This window comes from Cenococcum geophilum, assembly GCF_001692895.1.
Source record: "Cenococcum geophilum 1.58 unplaced genomic scaffold K441scaffold_21, whole genome shotgun sequence".
NCBI classification, from domain to species: Eukaryota; Fungi; Ascomycota; class Dothideomycetes; order Gloniales; family Gloniaceae; genus Cenococcum; species Cenococcum geophilum.
Genome location: NW_027137579.1, coordinates 1,170,791 through 1,186,837, shown reverse-complemented (window position 1 = coordinate 1,186,837; position 16,047 = coordinate 1,170,791). Strand labels below are relative to the sequence as shown.

The following is a 16,047-nucleotide window of genomic DNA, read 5'->3' as shown; positions in this document are numbered from 1 at the left end:
TGTGAGGTAGGATTTAGAGCAACCTTCAAGCAATACTCTTCGCATCTCCGCGCCCTCAACTTCATCCCAACTGTTGGAACTTTTCAGGATGGAATCCTAGTCATTGAGAATAAATGTCAGCCGAGCATGAAGCCAGTGGGGGCTATTTCGACTTAGCATTCGAGAAACGTTAGGTGTAATACGATCACTCCAAAGCGGACGGCACTTCGTCGCAGCTGGCCAACTTTGGTGTGTCGCTCGAGCCGGAGCCTGTCTTCAACTTATCTATAGGTTCAACCTCTTCCTTTTAAGTTTTATACATGTTCCCGATCCCTTTAAATTTCCCTGCAACAATTCGACCTAGTAACCCACAAGTTGCTTGATCAAATTCTCCTTGGCGCGCATGGGAAATTTCTTCCACCTCTTGCGTAAAGGTTGGCCGGGCATCAGCTCCACAAGCATCCATTCCAAACCAGGGTCACTATGATCCGGCTCATCAGATGCAATGATCTCGGGACCGGCGTCTCTGTTTCTTGGCGAACAAGTTCGATAGTTGTAACCTCGTTCATATGACGAGAGTCGACAGATAGAGACACACGCACCAAAGCCGTGCCACTATCGGTGTCCGCTTTATAAAGTTTGTTGAATGCTCCCTGAATATGAAAATGGACCTCGCAGCGTGCATCCCTACCTCAGGCCAAATTCTGGAGAGTAAGAAATTCGATGATCGCAATTTGGCTCCTTTGCCCAACGAGACCCCAGATTGAAGTTACCCTGTATCCAGCTAAGTCCATCTTGACCCATCACGTTGGCTGAGAGAGACCGGCAGTAGATTTGGCAGCTCGGGTTGAGGGAGAGAAAAGGTTCAAGACTTCTGACGAAAAATGAAAGGATGGAGCGCGGTAGGCAAGGACGGAGTTGGACTACAAACCCTCACAACATCACGCCTTCTGTACCCCCCCGTAGCGCAATTAATGTTCCGGCTTATACGAGGTCGATAGTTGCCCAGAATCTCTAGATACCGCTATGAGCAAAGAGGAAATGTACTCAATTGACGTGTTTCAGTAGTGCAAGGATCATCTAATATATCGTAGCGCTACGATCCTACTAGAAGCCTAGGACTCTAGCCATAAGAACCATTTATAGGGGTTTTAAGTACAGTTTGGAAGGATACGTATCATACCAGTTATCAAACACATCTCATTCCCGTCAACGGGCGTTTCTTTGCGCTTCCGAAGAGGGCGCCGTAGTCAGTTTACAAGAATATGACTGAAATAATGAGATGGCTGCTGTCAAACAGGACGGTCAAGGATGAGAACTCTGGTCTATTGAAAGAGGTTCCAGAGCCTCATTAAATACACGAATTGGGTGGATCAAGACCCCCTGATCTAAGCTTGATATTGTGTGTAGTGATTGACACCAGGCCGACAGCTGCCTTGCTACGGCTGTCCATAAAGAACGGTGTAGTAAGGAAGGGATGGGAAAGGAAATAGAGGCGATGCATTGAAAAAAGAGCTCGCGGTACACAAGTCATATCCGAGATGATGGAAGGGACGCGCCCATTTATCATAATTTCCCAAATGACCCTACTAAGACCTTTTTTTCCCTTTTTTTACACGAAACGCAAGCCCGGTTTTCCTTGAGCGGAAAACATGCCCCGTGAGGAAGTGTTCGTCGGCGTTCGGGTTTCGAAGGCCTGGCGACACTGACGATCCCACGAGCATTCCCAAAGGAGTTAGGCAACATTTAATCAGGAGATGCGACCTGACGTTGTCCATTGATCCATGTCCCGATTGCATAAAGTGGCACGGTTGTTCAGTTATTCGACTCTCTAACTGGGTCTAAAACACTGGTTGTCGATGAGATATAACGGAGTTGGCCGAGCCTGGAGGAACAATTCATGAAAGGGACATTAAGACGCTAAACTCCAGAAGTTGTTGCAATCGTAGAAACCCTCGGAACAGCAGTTTCTGCATCCAGTTCTTCAACGAGTGCCTGAGATGTTGGTCGTTCGCGTGGCGTTTCCTTCAACATGCGTTGTGTTAAATCTAACTTTTGCTCCCAGGAGTCTAAATTCGGAAGGTTCGAGGACCATGTGTTCTCCAGATTGGTCAGCCACGCGTTGACTCTTGGTAGGTTATGGGAGAACTCGGAGTAATCACTGTGATCTTTGAGGTCCCCTAAATCCTGATCTCTCCGATATTTCTTGAACATCTCCAAAGTGTAATTAGAAGTCGCAACTGTGGCCATTTCTGCGAAGACGCAGCCAAGAGAGAATATGTCTGTGCGTCTAGTGTGACTTTGGGTCTGCAGTAAGTTTAGATCGGGCGTAAGCTCAGGAGCAGCATATTCTCTGGTGAAACCCGTTGAGCCGTCACTGTGAGAATGACCTTGTGACTGGATTCTTCTGGCAAGGCCAAAGTCGCAGACTACGACAGAAAAAAACTAGCCTAGTGGTTAGCAGATAAAATTGTTTCCAAAGATTGAACAAACTAAAAAAGACTTACAGGAGGTTCCTTGCTCTGTTTCACAACGATATTGTCAGGCTTGATGTCCATATGTTTGACAGGGCCTTCTCGGTGAACGTATGCTATGGCATTCGCTAGGTACTTGAAGAAGTTCTCTAGGCATGAACGGTAAGGCTTGAAATCATACGACTCCTTGTCGGGTATTGCAACAAGGCTAGGTTCTGAGTGTCTCTGGCGGCATAAGTCCCAACAAATTGGATCAAGTGTTTGTGTTTAAATGGAGAGCTGTTCTTAACTTCCATGAAGGCTTGTAGTTGGTGGCCTGTCCTACCATAAATATATTTCCGGACGACCAGCACGGGCTCACCGCTCCTTGAGGGACACTCTACAGCCGATACCGACCCATGCGCCCCATCCCCCAAATGCCACTTATAAACAAGAAAAGCATTCTCCTCTGACCTGCTTTGAAAGAATGTGTGTATGCCCTTTCGTGACCAGCTTGGGACAAACTGGCCATCGCGGAAATTCAAGCCATGGTTTCGCACATGTTGTTCGTATTCTGTCTCGGGAAGGGATGCGGAGGCATTTTCCATTGTAACTGGACTCAAAAGTGTCCCGTTCATGGAGGGGGTGGGCAGCAGAATATTGATGTATGGGACAGGACCACCAGAAACTTGCTCAGCTGCAGTGATGCACGGTGTTTCTGCCGTCGCTATTTGAAGGATAGTATTGGAGGTCGGAAACTTCCTAAAAGTTGCCAAATAGGTTTTAGGCGATAGGTAGATGGGGGAATCCTCTATAGAGCCTAGTTCTTTTAGCATTGAATTGGAATTATATATTTATCGTTGGCTACGAGCCTCACCGGTCGCAAGAAGCAGCCCTTGTGTTCTGATAGGTGTTGGGCTCAAAGGCTATCATCCGTGAGAATGCGTTTGGGTAACCGTTGTGTTGAGCCCATACTTACTGGTGATTCGTATGCAGTGTAATAAGTCGAGGTCGATTGATTCGAGGCGGACGAGAGCGCTCGTTGGCGGGTGCCTTCAGGAACTTGGTCTGGCGCTGTGAAAACCTCGTCTGGGGGCTGCACGACAAGCTCGGGGATATGTTCTCCTCTATTCTTGCTGGTTTCCATGTGGAGAGAGAATGTGCGTGGAAAAAGCTAAAGGTGGCACAAGCAACACGCGCGTTGCAAGGCTGGTGATCTGGCGGTGCAGCTGCAAGCAGCTAAGAGTCAAGAAAACATTACCAGTATGCGTGAGTGCAACATGGCAATATTCAAACGAGAGTACCGGAATTTTAGTGAAAGAAATCGCTGTGTTAAAAACAGATTTTTGACATTAAGGACAACATGAGGACAATAGCGTCATCAGGGATATTCGCAAGCTGCGGGGATATGCTTCGAGTGTGCCAGCGAGCGCTTTGCTTGGGGGCTGACACGAAGCGGCTCCTTTCGAGGGCTGCTATTTGCTGCCACTAATGCGTCTAAGCACATAATCCCGTCCCATCAATAGCGAAGAAGGCTAGAATGCTGAGTCGCTCAGCCTCTGTTACAGTTCCCCCGGTTTCTCTTCGTTGTTTGGTTCCTAACAAGGCAGTGTATGCGGCAAGAAGCACAGCCTCCCCCGCCAGGATAGTCTCACCAATAAATGCTTTCGGCTTGTGGGGAATGGCATTATCGCAAGAATGGGCCAAAGATCGCTCAGGTATTTGATGGTTAGGTTAAGATAGAGATTGATAGGGAGATTCAAGTAATGAATAGCATCTTACCGCAGAACCTCGGTTATTCCTGACGTGAAGGTCTGTCCTCTCCATCCACGCCTCTATCAACCATGAATGTTTGCTCTGAAAGGCCAGCCTTAGATGGCAAAGGCGTGAGCCAATTATGCTGGCATTATACATGACGAATGATATAATTGTTAAGGAAAACTGCGAGAAAGATAGGCACAAATGCCTTGCGCTACGCAAAAGGCGAAATTTTTAGCGAATATCTCGGAATCGTATCATCCCAGGGAGGGTTGAGATGAAATGCGAAGACAAAAGAAGAAAGATTGATGTAGGATTTCTCATCCTGCCGTAAAGTATAGTCTGTGGTCAAAGCGGATTTTGTTGTATCGATACATCAAGTGAAGTGTGAGCGATCTGGAAGGAGCGGAAATTGTGGAACATGCTCCGTGCCAAGGTTGGCTTGACGTCCCCCTCGACCTTCTTGTCGAAATTTATCGACGAAATGTAACCACCAGCGAACGCTTATCGTTTTCTTGGGCCTCTTCTCAAATTCCTTCGCAATGGCTAGGAAGAAGAAAAGCCAGCAAATCGATGTCGCTGCGAGCACCAATGGCAATGGCATCACTTCTCCCATCCCGCCACCGCGAACGAACGCTTCACCCACCCCTTCATCGATTAAAACCAAAACTCCTGAGCCGTCGACATCAGCATTAATCATATGCCGCAATAAGTAGGTAAAAGTGGAGGCATGTCCTTATATTACTAGCGTCATACTCCATGGTTCTAACCGTTTATACTAACTTATTCTCTTCAAGGCACTGGCGTTACATATCCTCCTTCCATGGCCCATGGCTACAGCTACCCCCAGAAGTTCTTGAGTCTCTTGCGCACAGCAATTACTTCTCGCCACGCCCTCATCCAATTGACCCGGCTGTTTTCTACGATCTTGTGAAAATCCGCAGGGCTGTCGATGAGGCCACAAATCTTGCAGTACGCGCCACTAGCGGCCTGACATCTTCCGCCTTAAGCAGCTCCCTAAATGCTGGGAATGGAATGCTAGGGGGCGCGGCGGCTTTAGGCATTGGATATGGGGGAGGAGGTGGAAGTGCGAAGCTGAGTCGGGAGAGGAAACACCGAATGCGAGAACTGGCGACGCAGAAGTTATCCCAGGCATACCACCTAGATGAAATTGCGGCTAGCGTAGCAACGATGCAGTCCACCTCGACATTAGAAGACGTTGCTCAGCTAGTATTGCAACGGAGCGCAACGGATATCGATGCAAAATATGTCCATTTTTTTCACGAGAAAATACCTTCCCGAATGATGGCCCAATGCACGCCGTTAGATGTTTTAAACGAAATAATAGCAGAAAGACCGAATGACGGATCACCTTTAAGAACTCGCGCGTTGACGAGAATATTTAAAGAGGATTATACTAATGCAGCACGGGATTTAACAGAGGGCCTTGCAATTTGTCGATTCATGATAGCTCAGCATAGAGCGGGCAAGGATCAGCTGGTTCTCGCGCGGACCATAAAAGAACAATATGGTAGAGATTGGAGATCAGAAATGAAAGTTGAAGAGGAAGATCAACCGAATTCATTAGAAACACAGCTTCTCTTTCATCGTGCTGGGGTCTACTTTACAATCGCCTGCCAACACGTTGATGCTGCTTTAGACGGCTTAAAAGAAGCTGAACAGGCAAATCAGAACATGAACAGGTCTTTAAATCCGGAAGGGGACGAACCACCCCCTCTCAATGCAGCAGAAAAGGAAGCCCATCGTCGCCGGCTTGAAGCCCGAAAAGCCGTCAAAACCAACGCCAAGCGCGCACTCCGAGACTATATCGCATTCCTTTCTCAATTTGACTACACCCCTGGACTAGCCTCCGAAATCGCAGAAGAGTTTCTCCGCTGCGTAAACAGCGCAGCCAATGGTTATAACAACAAGCCAGCCAAAAGCTCTGGCACCCCTCGACTCCTCGACTCACCATCTAGCCCCTCCTCCCCTGCCTCTGACGCCCTAGTACCTCACCGCAAACCTAGTCCTAACTACTCTGATCGTTCCAACTGGCCTCAACTTCCTCCACCGGAGATCTACCAAGTCTCCCAGCTCTTTTCCTCCACCCCTCCCGCCTCCCTACCTCCTTATCCCAACTCAAATGGCGCATCCTTTACCTCTTCAATTCCATCCTCTATCCAACAATCTGCTGCTTCGGCGGCTGCATCTGCATTTGCAGATTCACACGAAGCAATTACCTACCATCCTTTACTCACTGACGCGCTGCACTCTCTCCTCCTTTGCCATGCCCTTCTTCAAACTCCATCCAAGGAACTCCTACGCCATGCCCACAACGCTGCTCGCCTCGCCCGTGTTTGCGACGGTTACCCGATATTTCTTGCCGCGCGCAGCCCTGCCCGCGCTGACTGGATTGAGGTGCTCCGCCGTGCAGGAAACTGGATCCAGCTGCAGCAGAGCTGGGAGACGCTCTGCCGCCCTGCTCCTTTACCGGGCCATGGTAACTCCTCATCATCGCATCCCAGCAACGAGCTCTCGAAGATGGGTGCGGGAAGCGCCCCAAGTGCGGCGAAGCCAGAAACCGAAGCCCAGAAGCGTGAGCGCCAGAAACACGAAGCGATCCTTGAAGCATTAGCCGACGAGCGCGTTGTGGATGAAGAATCCTTCCAACGTGCGGTGCGTGCGAGGGAAAGGCGAGCCAGAGAAGACGAGGAGGCTGATGCGAAGTTGAATCGTGCTGCTGGTACTACCACTAACGGTGTTAGTGCTACGTCCAGCACCATGACGCCGACGAACCCTGCTCCGGCCCCGAAGCGCTGGGCGCAAGAAGACGGCAAGGAGTATCCCATCTCTACAGAGCGTGCGGAGGCAATCTCGCGGTGGGTAAAGGAGGCGCCGCTTACAGTCGAAGGGGGCAAGAAAGGGAAAGGAAAAGGAAAGGGTTCGACGAAAGGGAAGAAAGCCTCACTGAGAGACGATGACACGGGGCTAGAAGGGAGTATAGGGGCTCTGAGTGTGGAGGATTTGGGAGACGATGGATTGGACGGATAGGCTGTTTGGATTTAAAACTGGAGCAAAGATGCTGGCCTACGCTATAGAGTATGCCGAAAGCGGTTTTAATCTAAGAATCGATTTTTACGGACGAAAAAACGCAGCCTGCGCTTTGAGGTGGTCGCATGCTTGTAAATGTGTCTTATCTCCTGAATATCGCCTAACACCGCCTTTGTCTGCATTGAAGTTTCATTCATTAAGTCAATTTCAAGTATTAGACCCGTACCCCTCTGATCTGTTTAATCCACCATATCGCTATTAAAACACTTGGTATTACAGAGCGTCCAGCTAGCCCTCTTTCCAGACGCTCAGAACCATTGCTAACCGCTCCTCTAAACCGAGCATAGTCTTAGGAAGAAGGTAGTATTCTACCCCTGCCTCATTCAACATCTTACAGAATAAATCATGAAATTTAACCCAACCAGAGACATCATCAGGCATCACCCTTATCCCATCGTCGAACAGCCATGGAACTCCACTCTCGCAAACAAATACCAACCCGAGTTTCATACACTCCCACATCTCCAGCCATTCTTCTGACTTCATCATCTCTTCTGCAGCGTCTTCTCCTACGTAGTACCGAGCATAAACAATCGGATCTAGTGCAGAGCGATCCGAGATATACCATCCATTTCTTTGCGTTTCCCTTTCTATCTGGCATTGGGCGGCAAGGATGAGCTTTTGAAGCTGGGCAGCTCGAGATTTAGAGGAAGTGATATCGCTGGCAGTGAATCTGTGTTCGCGGAGAACATTTCGAGCAACTTCGTTGATGATATAAGGCTTTGGAGTTGCTTCACCGTGAAGACAGCGGTTTTTTTGAGTTTCAAAGAACTTGCTTAAAGCATGCACTAGCGTAGTCTTTCCGGTACACTGGGCTCCTACAATGTAGATGTTCTTCGTGTCGGCCATATTTGTAGTCTTTGCGGTTGTGGTGCCTTGCTAACTGAGAGAGAGGTTGAGACAAGGCTTAGAAAAGACTCCGCTCTCTGTTGTGTAACCTTGCCCCGCCCTCTCTCCGTCATTTCCACGTTTCTGGTCGATACTGAAAGAGTTGAGCCATCTTACCAACATACCCTCAAATCTTGGCTGGCCTCAAAGCCAAGAAGAAACCGTCCTCTACTAAGACAACTCTCATACTAATAGAGCTGCATCATGTCGAACCAATCTAGCGTAAAGAGGCTCCGATCTTTCCAGCGAACGCTTCAGCCGGTAATCAAATTAGACGACCAAGCCTGGTCTTATAATATTCCCCGTCTGCCTAATAGCGCCGAACTATCCCGTCAAGGCCTAGTCAAATCCGTATCAGTCGTCTCCAATGATGAACGTCAGTGTATTACGCTCAAATTAGAACAAGCTCCTCAAAATAGAGTGACCTCAGTCGAACCTCTGGAACACTTCATTCTTATATCTTTTGCTGATTTTCGGATCCGCTGCCCTTCAAAAACAAATCCAAATGTGACCGAAGCAGGAAGTGCGCGACAGTCAGCGGACTACATTATTCGTCTTCTTCAAACCGGCATAAACCTTAATGGAGTTCATTACTACTTCTACGGCCATAGCAACAGCCAGCTCAAGTCTCGATCCTGCTTTCTCCTAGCGGAATCCGTTGAGGAGATCTCTAGAAAAGTAGAGCAAATGGGTGACTTCTCAAAAATCAAGACTGTGGCTAAGAAAGCAAAACGTATCGGTTTGCTCTTTTCTAGCGCCGTGATGGGGGTGCCGCTACCTCCGGAACGTTGTGAGGATATTCCAGACGTGCAGTCCGCGGATTATATCTTCACGGACGGTTGCGGACTTATTGCGCCACAATTGGCAGAGCAGCTAGTGAAGCAAGTCAACATTACCTACCGAAACAAAAAGTATATGCCATCTGTGTTCCAAATCCGCTATCGCGGCTACAAGGGAATTTTGACATACGAACCATCAATGCACGGCAAAATCCTGGCAAAGTTTCGCGACTCTATGAGGAAGTTCAAAGGGGCGGTCAACCACGACCTGTATGTGGTAGAATATTCAAAGGTGACCTAAACATAGGATTTCTGGCCAGATATTTTGTGCATCCATGCTAACTATTTCCAAGCCGTATGCTTACGGGTATTTCAACGATGAGACAATACTTCTTCTTCATGCCCTTGGAGTTTCTAGAGATGTTCTCCTCCAGAAGCAAGCTGATTACCTAAATTTCCTTCAAATTGCATCCTCGGGAGCCGATGGGGGACACGCCGCATTCAAGTTCTGCACACTTACGAACCATATGGATCTTGCTGAAGCTTTGCTAATCGAGGGCGTGGAAAAAGTGCTGCCTCAAGTCCGCACGCTAGTAAACCAAGAAGAGCAAAAATTGCTGAATAAAAAAAAAGGTCAAAGATGCAGAATTATGGTGCCACAATCGAGGCTGATTTTTGGTGTTTGCGATCCATATGATGTACTCCGCGAGGGGCAGTGTTTCGTCAGGATAACTCATGATGGTGATGGCGTGGCTCGAACAGTGACAGGCACAGAAGTTCTAGTAACGAGGAACCCGTGTTTGCATCCTGGAGATCTTCAAAAATTTCGAGCAATAAACCATCCCAAGCTGTCGCACCTCGTTGACTGCATAGTGTTTCCCACGAAAGGGCGCAGGCCAAGTGCTGATCTTATGTCCGGAGGAGATTTGGACGGTGACAAATGTAGGCAACACCCCGAAGCCCTCTCCTAACTTTGATCGCAAGGGCCATTACAATCATTCGGTTCGTTGCTGATGTAATATGCCGGGCAGTCTTTGTCTGCTGGGATCCAGACCTGGTGCCTAGTATAATATCAGAGCCTGCACAATACCCTGGCGCCAAAGAGGCAGTTACATTTCGTCCAATTACTCACCAAGACCGACTCGAGTACTTCGCACGTTATTCTAGTGTGTCACTAGGGCGTGTTAAAAATTTGTATTTGGACTGGGCGAAATTGAAAGGCCCAATGAGCCCTGAATGCCAGCAGTTGAACAGACTTTTTTCGCAATGCGTGGACGGTAATCGGATCAAAATTCCAGTAATTCTAGAAGATCCGCCCAAAAAGAACCCGGATATGGATGACTTCATCCTCGATGTTTTGCATAGGGCATCATCTTCTCGCATCCAGCTGAAACTGTCAGCCCAGGAAAATCCAGATGCTTTCTCATTTGAAGCCATGGAAGTGCTGCTCAGTAACGAACCTGATGCCATATCTGAGTTCGAGCGCATTCAAATGGCATATCGCTGGTTGCTAAAGAACGGTGGCGATTTCTCGGATTTTTTACCATTCTTCAATCTCGGACTACTCACTGATGAGCAGAAGGCTTGGACCCTGAGTCTCCTTCCCATATCTGCTACCGGACCTAGCCTGGCCATGAATGGGCTTCTACAATCTGATCTCGTTGAGCCCGCAGAGCTGGAGAACTTCCAATTACATCACCCTATCTTCCATTGGAAGCCTATTTTCGACTCTTCGACCGACAGGCTCGAGACTTTTCTATCTTCCGTCAGCCGTAGTGTGGAGCTTTTCCATAAGAAGCTTATCATCTTGAGAGTGGATGAGCGCCTTACGGTAGCAATATATATCCCCCAGAAGTTGGAAAAGGGCCAGGAGTGTCAGGTTGGTGCTGCAGTACGGGTTTTTGCGTTCCCAAGGTCACAAGGCAGTAATTCGTCACGATACCGTGTGGTACCGACAAAAGTTAATTATAAGCTATTCTGTGACGACAATGTTCTTCAGCTTTACGATGGAAAGCGTGCGAACACATTCATTTTCTTGTCAGAAGGTCCTCAGAATGATTCCTCTTACAGGCAGGAAAAAAGCAGCGGAGATCGGAGGAGACAAAGGCAGAAGACTTTCGAAGACGGGACGAACCATGCGTGCCGGGCTAGCATTGCGCTCGACAAGATTAGCAAAGACGTTCAGAGGCATGTGGGAAGGATAATTCGTTCAGGAATCGTTGCTGCTGTAAGAGTTTGAAGGGATGGGGTTGAGTAAAATCGCTAATAATAAGCTGCAGGAAGTCTACGTCATCAGCAACAGAGATGTAGAGTCCCTACGTGCACTCGATCTTTGGTTGCAATATATTGACACCGAAGAAACATTGCCACTGTTTGAGAATGAAGCCAAGGAATTCTCCATTCCTACCTTAGGAAATATTGAATGGGATTCTGAGCCGGCTTATGTTGAAGACGTTCTTCGAAAAGAAAATCTAGCGGCACTGAACAACTTGGAAAATTTCAGCGAAATTGAGCATGTCATGAAAATCCTCTTAAAACATAATGAGAGGTTGCGACTACGGAGATTGTTTGATTACGTTCTGGAACATGTACTCCCTTCTAAGCGTGACCGCCGGAAGACTTTATTCCCATCTTTGCTCGGCATTCTGCTTGAAGCGCCCTTTCTAATTCAGGCTTTCCTGCTATCGAACAGTTGGGATGCCCTATTTAGTGACCTTGAAGAAGACTTTGCCGATATGGCGCCTCAGTTGCTAACAGCACTAGTCATTGAATCCAGCATCATGCATGAGCTGATTCTCGAACCTTTCAAGTTAGTCTTGAGCAAGTTAAAGTACCTATCCCTACAACACCTCTCGGAAATTGTAGAGTGTGTTGCACTAACGATCCGCTCCCCCGACCTCGCAATGGACATACTTCTGGATGCATTGGAACCAGAGGGTAGTCGGCTATTGGTGGGCCGGCGGCCTGCAGTCGAAACATTCATGCGAGGTATTTTTGGAATCGCACTCGATCATATAGATGAAGCACTCGCTACCAAATCGGCGTGGAAGGGGCTCCTCGGTTTGACTTACAAGGATACTGTTAATGGCCATTCCATTGTTGAGGCCCGACCCCGAGTAGACGCACCGATTGCCCGCTTTTCGAGAGATGATCATGTTCGGCTCACGGCTGCAAGTGTCCCCAAGAACTATCCCCTCGGACGACCATTCTCTATGGATACTATTGTCCAGTCTGCTCAGCTTGGAATTGTGACCTTCCGCTGCTTGCATCGACCACCCAGTTACCTGGAAGACTGCTCCTGGCAACTAAAGAACTGTGGTTCTTTCGTTACTAGTAGGGCCATGTTGGATGCTGTAACAGAATTTTATACCAACCGGGAATGCTGCCCAATATTCATGGAACTCGCCGGCTTAATACGGGAGACATCGATATTCGGAAATCGGGATAGGCTTGATTTAGCATATGTTCCCCGGCTTGATCTGAACGCTAGCCAAAATAGAGCGATCGAGGCAGCAATAACGTCTTTGGTTTGTCTGCTATGGGGACCACCCGGCACTGGTAAAACGCGCACAATTGTTGCCATGATCCAGGAGATGTTGCTAGCCGAGCCGGAAAAGAGAATATTGGTAGCTGCACCAACTCATAACGCAGTTGATAATGTCATGCGCAAGTACCTGGATGAGGTTGGGCATAAATATCAGGGTTCGGTGCCGCTCCGTGTGACGACAGATGTAGGATATCATTTCTTGGTCCTTGATTCCCCTAGGATGCTATTCCATGCTCCTATTTGTGACTAATGATTACCATGTAGGTCAGAAAGGTATCCGAAGACCTCAAACCTTATACATGTGACGCAATGTTAGGAAAGGATATCAATGAGCATCCCGAAGCACGTCGCAAAGCTCAGAAGCGGGTCAAAGAATCCCAACTGATATTTTCAACATGCATTGGTGCTGGTGTTGGGCTTCTTCGATCCGAACTCTTTGACACAGTGGTAATAGACGAAGCTTCACAGCAGACTGAACCTGCATCTCTAGTTCCACTCGTCAAAGGAGCAACAAGAGCCGTGCTCGTGGGGGATCACGTCCAGCTACGAGCAACAGTCCAACAAAATGCCCTTGCACAAGGATTTGACGTTTCTCTCTTTGAAAGACTCTACGGGCTTCCTGAACGTCCTGGCGTTCGGAAAGTTATGTTGGATACCCAGTACCGCATGCACCATGACATCTGTTCTTTCAGTTCAATGGAATTTTACGACGGCAAACTCCAAACGGCTGTGCGTGATGATGCTCGCCCTCTACCACCCTCCAAATTCCCATGGCCCGCAGCGGGACCCAGGTCTTCTAACCGCAAAGTCTTTATCCCATGTTCTGATCCCGAAGACCTCGGCCGGAAATCAAAAAGCAACAGAGGACAAGCTATTCTCTGTCGGGAAGTCTGCAAACTCCTCACCACACATGCCGAGACAGGCGAAGCTCTCAAAGACTTCTCTATTGCCGTCCTGTCACCCTACGTGCGTCAAGCCGAGCTGCTACGTGGAATGCTGCCGGGCATTGAAATTGCGAGTGTGGATAGTTTTCAGGGTAAAGAGGCTGACATCATTGTTTACCCCACCGTAAGGTGTAATCTCAAACGGGAATCGGGGTTTTTGAAGGATATGAGGAGGTTGAATGTCGCGATGACAAGGGCGAAGGCTGGGATGGTGCTGATTGGACATAGCGAGACTCTTTTTGGAGGCGATGAGGATAAAGAAAGTGGGGATGTATGGAGGAGGTTGGTTAGGAGTTGTGAAATTGTTGAGATGAGCCCAGTGGTTTAGGGATAAAAACAATAGTTTAAATGGAATGAGAACTCATCCCTATAAAAGGAGTCTTGCGCTCTTAAGTATTTAGGCTATAGCACCTTTCAGAACTTCAAGGACACTAAGGTATTCTATATTCAATATTAATATAAGGGCGTATGAATATTGATATTAAACCGCCAACTTATATTAAACATTTTATTAAATATTAAATATTAAGCCAAGCTTATCTCAGGTGGCCTCAGCCGCTTCTCTGAGGAATTTGTGGCGTTGCATGGCCCCACTCTTCAAACTCGTGCAAACTCCTAAGCCAATCAGCGGCTTAGACTAACTCCTACAAAGCCAATAGAACCTCGCGCTACTCCTAGCCCCTCTATACCCCCTTAAATTTCTCTATAAAGCATTTAAGAGATTAAAAACGCATATTTAGTATAATTTATATACTATCTTTAACGCGTATTAAATTTAAATAGCTATATTAAGGCTGATTTAGTAGCTATTACTATAGTTTATAATATATTTATATTATAACCTCTCCTACCAATATATTCTACTTAATTAAATTAGCTAACTAATGTATTAAGAGGTAAAGTATAGCCTTAAATTTTAAAGAAGTATTTTTAACCCCATATTTATCTAACTACCCTTATTAATATACTTCTATTTACCCTTAAACTCTATTTTAAATAGCTTATTTAACTTTACTATACTAATATAATATTAGTAGCGCGTTATTAGCTAGGTATACTCTTTTAGATACTTCTATAAACTTTTACAAACTTCTAGGCTAATTAAATAGCAAGGTTTAGGTCTAAACTAAAAAAAAAGGTAGGTAGTTAAAATAGACTATTAGGGTTAATAGTATAGAGCTTGGGGTGGGTAGTAGAGCCACCTATATTATAAATATTAGCTAATTATAGTTCTATTCTAAAGTGAGACCGTCGTCTAAAGTTAAGGCCTTGGATGCTCCATAGTTAATATAAATTCGCTTATAGATAAACTTGGCAATTGTCTTAGCTTTCGCGGCTGGCATAACGTGGTCAACAGCTATAATAATTCATTTGTTCCCGTTGTCGTTGGTTAGCGACATTAATTCGTCATTACTCCCAGTCTTTCTCTTGCCTGGGCCTGGTTAATGGTAGGATGAATCTTGCAAAGTTGGGCTGGGCGAGTCCGGATAAGAACTAAGTGCTCGACTTCAAAAAAACTTTTGCTAAAGGCGAAGCCATAGAGTGTTGATCGTGCGGAGGTTAATGGTGTGATCAAAGGGCTGGATAATTTGACGTACATTAGAATGGACAATAAGTAGCTTTAATAATTTCAAAGCACCTTTTATTATAAAGATAAAGATAAAGCCCGCTTAAAAGGAGGTAGATAGGGAGGTTAGAAAGCTAAGTAATGTCTATCTTAATAAAAGTTAAAGGGCCTGATGAATGCCCCAGTACAAGAAGAGTTTCCCAAACCGCTACTGCTGTTACTCTAAATTCCGGAGGAAGCCAAAGAATCTCGTCTTTACTATCGTCACACACCCACTCTTGCTTAATAAAGAGGTTGTGCGAAGGTATAGTCTGAGGTAAAGGTAAAGAGTCTAAAATAGTACGGCTTAGGTTAACCCGCCCTTTACTGGAGTTAAGATATAACCCATTAGGCGAAAAAGAAAGCTCCGTAATATACTCATCGACATTAACAGATCTGCAGAGCGCCTCCGTTACAGAGTCCCAGAGCCTGACCGTTTCGTCGTCCGACGCCGACGCCACCAGCTGGCCGTCCGGTGAGAAGGCCACGGCCCTGACCCACCCTGTGTGGCCCTTGAGTGTGCTGCGGGCTGCCCCCGTCGCTGAGTCCCAGAGCCTGACCGTGTGGTCCTCCGACGCCGACGCTACCAGCTGGCCGTCCGGCGAGAAGGCCACGGCCCTGACCCCCCCTTGTGGCCCTTGAGCGTGCTACGGGCCGCCCCTGTCGCCGATTCCCAGAGCCTGACCGTGTGATCCTCCGATGCTGATGCCACCAGCTGACCGTCCGGCGAGAAGGCCACGGCCCTGACCCCCCCCCTGTGACCCTCGAGCGTGCTGCGGGCCGCCCCTGTTTCTGAGTCCCAGAGCCTGACTGTGCTGTCGTACGACGCTGATGCCACCAGCTGGCCGTCCGGCGAGAAGGCCACGGCCCTGACCCCCCCCCTGTGGCCCTCGGGTGTGCTGCGGGCCGCCCCTGTTGCTGAGTCCCAGAGCCTGACTGTGCTGTCGTACGACGCTGATGCCACCAGCTGGCCGTCCGGCGA

General features: G+C 47.7%; 5 protein-coding genes across 5 annotated transcripts in view; 2 read left to right on the top strand and 3 right to left on the bottom strand.

Annotated features, from left to right (window-relative positions):
* Positions 1–1,899: 1,899 nt before the first annotated feature.
* K441DRAFT_677405 (kinase-like protein) lies at positions 1,900–3,579 on the bottom strand (the record flags this gene model as incomplete). The annotated part of the gene is made up of 5 exons (XM_067651062.1): positions 1,900–2,424; positions 2,487–2,581; positions 2,635–3,159; positions 3,310–3,358; positions 3,412–3,579. 5 exons carry the CDS (start codon positions 3,577–3,579, stop codon positions 1,900–1,902), a joined length of 1,362 nt encoding a protein of 453 aa, XP_067504049.1.
* A 1,070-nt stretch (positions 3,580–4,649) lies between these two features.
* K441DRAFT_636344 (uncharacterized protein) lies at positions 4,650–7,380 on the top strand. Its single transcript, XM_067646473.1, has 2 exons — positions 4,650–4,902; positions 4,988–7,380. The coding sequence occupies exons 1-2, from the start codon at positions 4,733–4,735 to the stop codon at positions 7,239–7,241; spliced, it is 2,424 nt and encodes an 807-aa protein (XP_067504048.1). The 5' UTR covers positions 4,650–4,732; the 3' UTR covers positions 7,242–7,380.
* On the bottom strand, positions 7,381–8,170 carry K441DRAFT_659892 (uncharacterized protein). The gene has a single exon (XM_067648610.1). The coding sequence runs from the start codon at positions 8,148–8,150 to the stop codon at positions 7,530–7,532; it is 621 nt and encodes a 206-aa protein (XP_067504047.1). The 5' UTR covers positions 8,151–8,170; the 3' UTR covers positions 7,381–7,529.
* Positions 8,171–8,834: 664 nt separating this feature from the next.
* On the top strand, positions 8,835–12,923 carry K441DRAFT_113044 (uncharacterized protein). Its single transcript, XM_067639972.1, has 3 exons — positions 8,835–9,910; positions 10,000–11,195; positions 11,248–12,923. Exons 1-3 carry the CDS (start codon positions 9,304–9,306, stop codon positions 12,763–12,765), a joined length of 3,321 nt encoding a protein of 1,106 aa, XP_067504046.1. The 5' UTR covers positions 8,835–9,303; the 3' UTR covers positions 12,766–12,923.
* Positions 12,924–15,160: 2,237 nt separating this feature from the next.
* K441DRAFT_705564 (WD40 repeat-like protein) overlaps positions 15,161–16,047 on the bottom strand; it is a gene marked incomplete at its 3' end in the record, with an annotated part of 4,423 nt that continues 3,536 nt past the window's right edge. The window contains exons 7-8 of the mRNA XM_067653604.1: positions 15,689–16,032; positions 15,161–15,620 (exon numbers count right to left, since the gene is read on the bottom strand). Coding sequence (XP_067504045.1) covers positions 15,161–15,620; positions 15,689–16,032 — 804 coding nt within the window. The remainder of the gene's footprint in view (positions 15,621–15,688; positions 16,033–16,047) is intronic.